The sequence below is a fragment of the Ursus maritimus genome, unplaced genomic scaffold (assembly GCF_017311325.1).
Source record: "Ursus maritimus isolate PB19 unplaced genomic scaffold, ASM1731132v1 scaffold_72, whole genome shotgun sequence".
In the NCBI taxonomy this organism is placed as follows: domain Eukaryota; kingdom Metazoa; phylum Chordata; class Mammalia; order Carnivora; family Ursidae; genus Ursus; species Ursus maritimus.
This window is the reverse complement of record NW_024426908.1, coordinates 23204-25504: the sequence shown is the minus strand read 5'-3', so window position 1 is coordinate 25504 and position 2301 is coordinate 23204. Positions and strand designations below refer to the sequence as shown.

The following is a 2301-nucleotide window of genomic DNA, read 5'->3' as shown; positions in this document are numbered from 1 at the left end:
GGAGCTGCACGAGGTGGCCAGACCACGTCCTGCTGGCACGCGGCGTGTGCTTCTCGGCCCTGGAGAGCCGCCGAGGGCGGCCAGCCACGGCTCAGGAGCGCCCCTGTCCCCCGCCCAGCAGGACGCGGTGACGGCGCTGCTGGCCAGAACCACAGCCCAGCTGCAGGCCGTGGAGCGCGAGCTGGCCGAGGAGCGGGTGAAGCTGGAGTACACGGAGGACGAGATCCTGGAGATGGAGCGCAAGGAGGAGCTGGCCGAGGCCGTGTCCGAGAGGTAGGGCGAAACCCCTTTCTCCCATCTGGAATATGAAGCGTGCTTTCTCGGGCCACTGAGGCCTAGTACTTGGCAGCCGTGGCCCTGGCAGAGGACTTCGGTACAAGTGGCTTTTCTCTTCTGCACCTCTGTACAATGTGCTGGATACATTTGGTATCACCCCAAAGTTGGGATGCTCACTGGGAGTTTCATGCTCCTCCAGAGGATGCAGTGCCTTGACCCCTTGACCCCAACTCCCCCTGCAGGCTTTTCACCTTTTTGTACCCTTGTGCAATGTCTCTGGAAGAGTGGGAGTGACTACTAGCGACTCTGCTCTGCCATGATTAATATAAGGTCCCTATAAGTTGTTTTTAAACAACTTTATGGAGGCCTAATTTCTCTACATAGAATTCACCCATTTCAGGTATACAAATCAGTGGTGTTGGGTAGAATCACACAGGTATGCTACCTTCACCACAATTCATTTCAGTCACTTCCCTCACATCAGAAAAAAAACCCACCCTCATAATACTGCTTGCTCATAATAGTGCTTGCTTTCCTTTACCTTGGCTTTCACCACTGCTCATCTCCTTTTTGTCCCCATGGATTGGCCTGTTCTGGGCATTTTACTTAAAGGCAGTCATGCACTGTCTACCTTGTACCTGAAGTTGCCTATTGGCAAACCCTTCACTCAGTAGAAGCTGCTCTGCAGTAGAGTGGATTTCTGTCGAGCCCTCCTAGAGGCACTTTCGTGCTACTTTACTTCCATGTTTTTCCACAACAAAGTCCCATTTCCAAGGCTGCCTGCTGCTTCTGAACAGCTATGGCTGAATTTACCGTAGGGAGGGAAAGTGCAGGGCCGAGGGGCAGGGTATTGTGTTCGGGGACTGGCGGGAAGCTGGGAAGCTAGAGACACACAGACCCTCTTACCGAAAGGCCTTGTCACGTGTGTCCCCGGGACAGCAGACCCTTTGACTTGCAGAGAAGAGTGCCCGTATGCGATCGCCGGCAGCACTTGGATCTGGTGGTTGACACTACAGCTCTAGCAAGGGGTTTTTACCAAATTCAGAATGTTTTATGTATGGGATGGGGAGGAAAGGGAAGGATCCACAAACTGCAAAACGAACAGGAAATCCTGGAGAGCTGTTAGCATTGGTTCCACTCCACACTAGTAAAATTCACCGGAGAATTCCTGATAAAGAGCAGAAGGCAGGGTGCACAGGGGAGTTGGGGAAGAAAAGATGAAGGGAAGGAAGACCACGTTGACACACGTGCTGTGGGCTTTTGCAACGTCTGCTTTAGGAGTTGGCAAGCCGACTCGGTGGATAGCGGCTGCAGCAGCTGCGCCCAGACCAGCCCCCCACACCCGGAGCCCTGCTGCATTGGCATCGACCCACTCCATGGACACACATTTGCTGGCCAGGCCGATCCTTACAGCCCCGAGAAACTTCAGCCTCCGCCTCTGAAGGTAGGTGGGCAAGGTCAGGGGACTGCTGGGGCTCCCCGATGTTCTGCCGTACAAGCCCAGGCACAGCCCTGGAAGGAGGGCATGTGTGCCTGCACCCCCCACGTGAAATGGGAGGGGGTGGGTGGAGGAGATGGATGAAAAAAAGCCGACAGACTCTGCGATGCGGGAGTGGAATAGGCTTACCTGCAGACACTGCCCGTGACAGGGGCCATGGGGACGGTGTGCTGTGAAATGGACCAAGCTGTTGGATTGGGAAGGGGGGCTATACCAAGGGGGTATTTCACAGACAGCGGAGGAAAAGAAGTAGCCCCAAGAGTTTATTTATGCTTTTATTTCTCTTGATTTAGGAGGATATCCAGAAACATATTATTATAAACAATGTCAGAGAAATTACTGCCTGTATTCTTCTCTACAATTTTGATGGTTTCATGTCTCACATTTAGGTCTTCCATCCATTTGGAATTTATTTTTGCCTACACATAAATTTATTTTATTTTATTTTATTATTTTATTTTATTTTATTTTATTTTATTTTTTTTAATGATTTTTTATTATATTATGTTAGTCACCATACAGTACAT

General features: G+C 51.1%; 1 protein-coding gene across 1 annotated transcript in view; it reads left to right on the top strand.

Moving 5' to 3' along the window:
* The window catches only part of LOC103656297 (protein WWC3-like), a gene marked incomplete at its 3' end in the record, with an annotated part of 93189 nt that overhangs the window by 74635 nt on the left and 16253 nt on the right, over positions 1-2301 (top strand). The window contains 2 exon segments of the mRNA XM_040624830.1: positions 68-273; positions 1555-1720. Of these exon segments, the coding sequence (XP_040480764.1) occupies positions 68-273; positions 1555-1720 (372 nt within the window).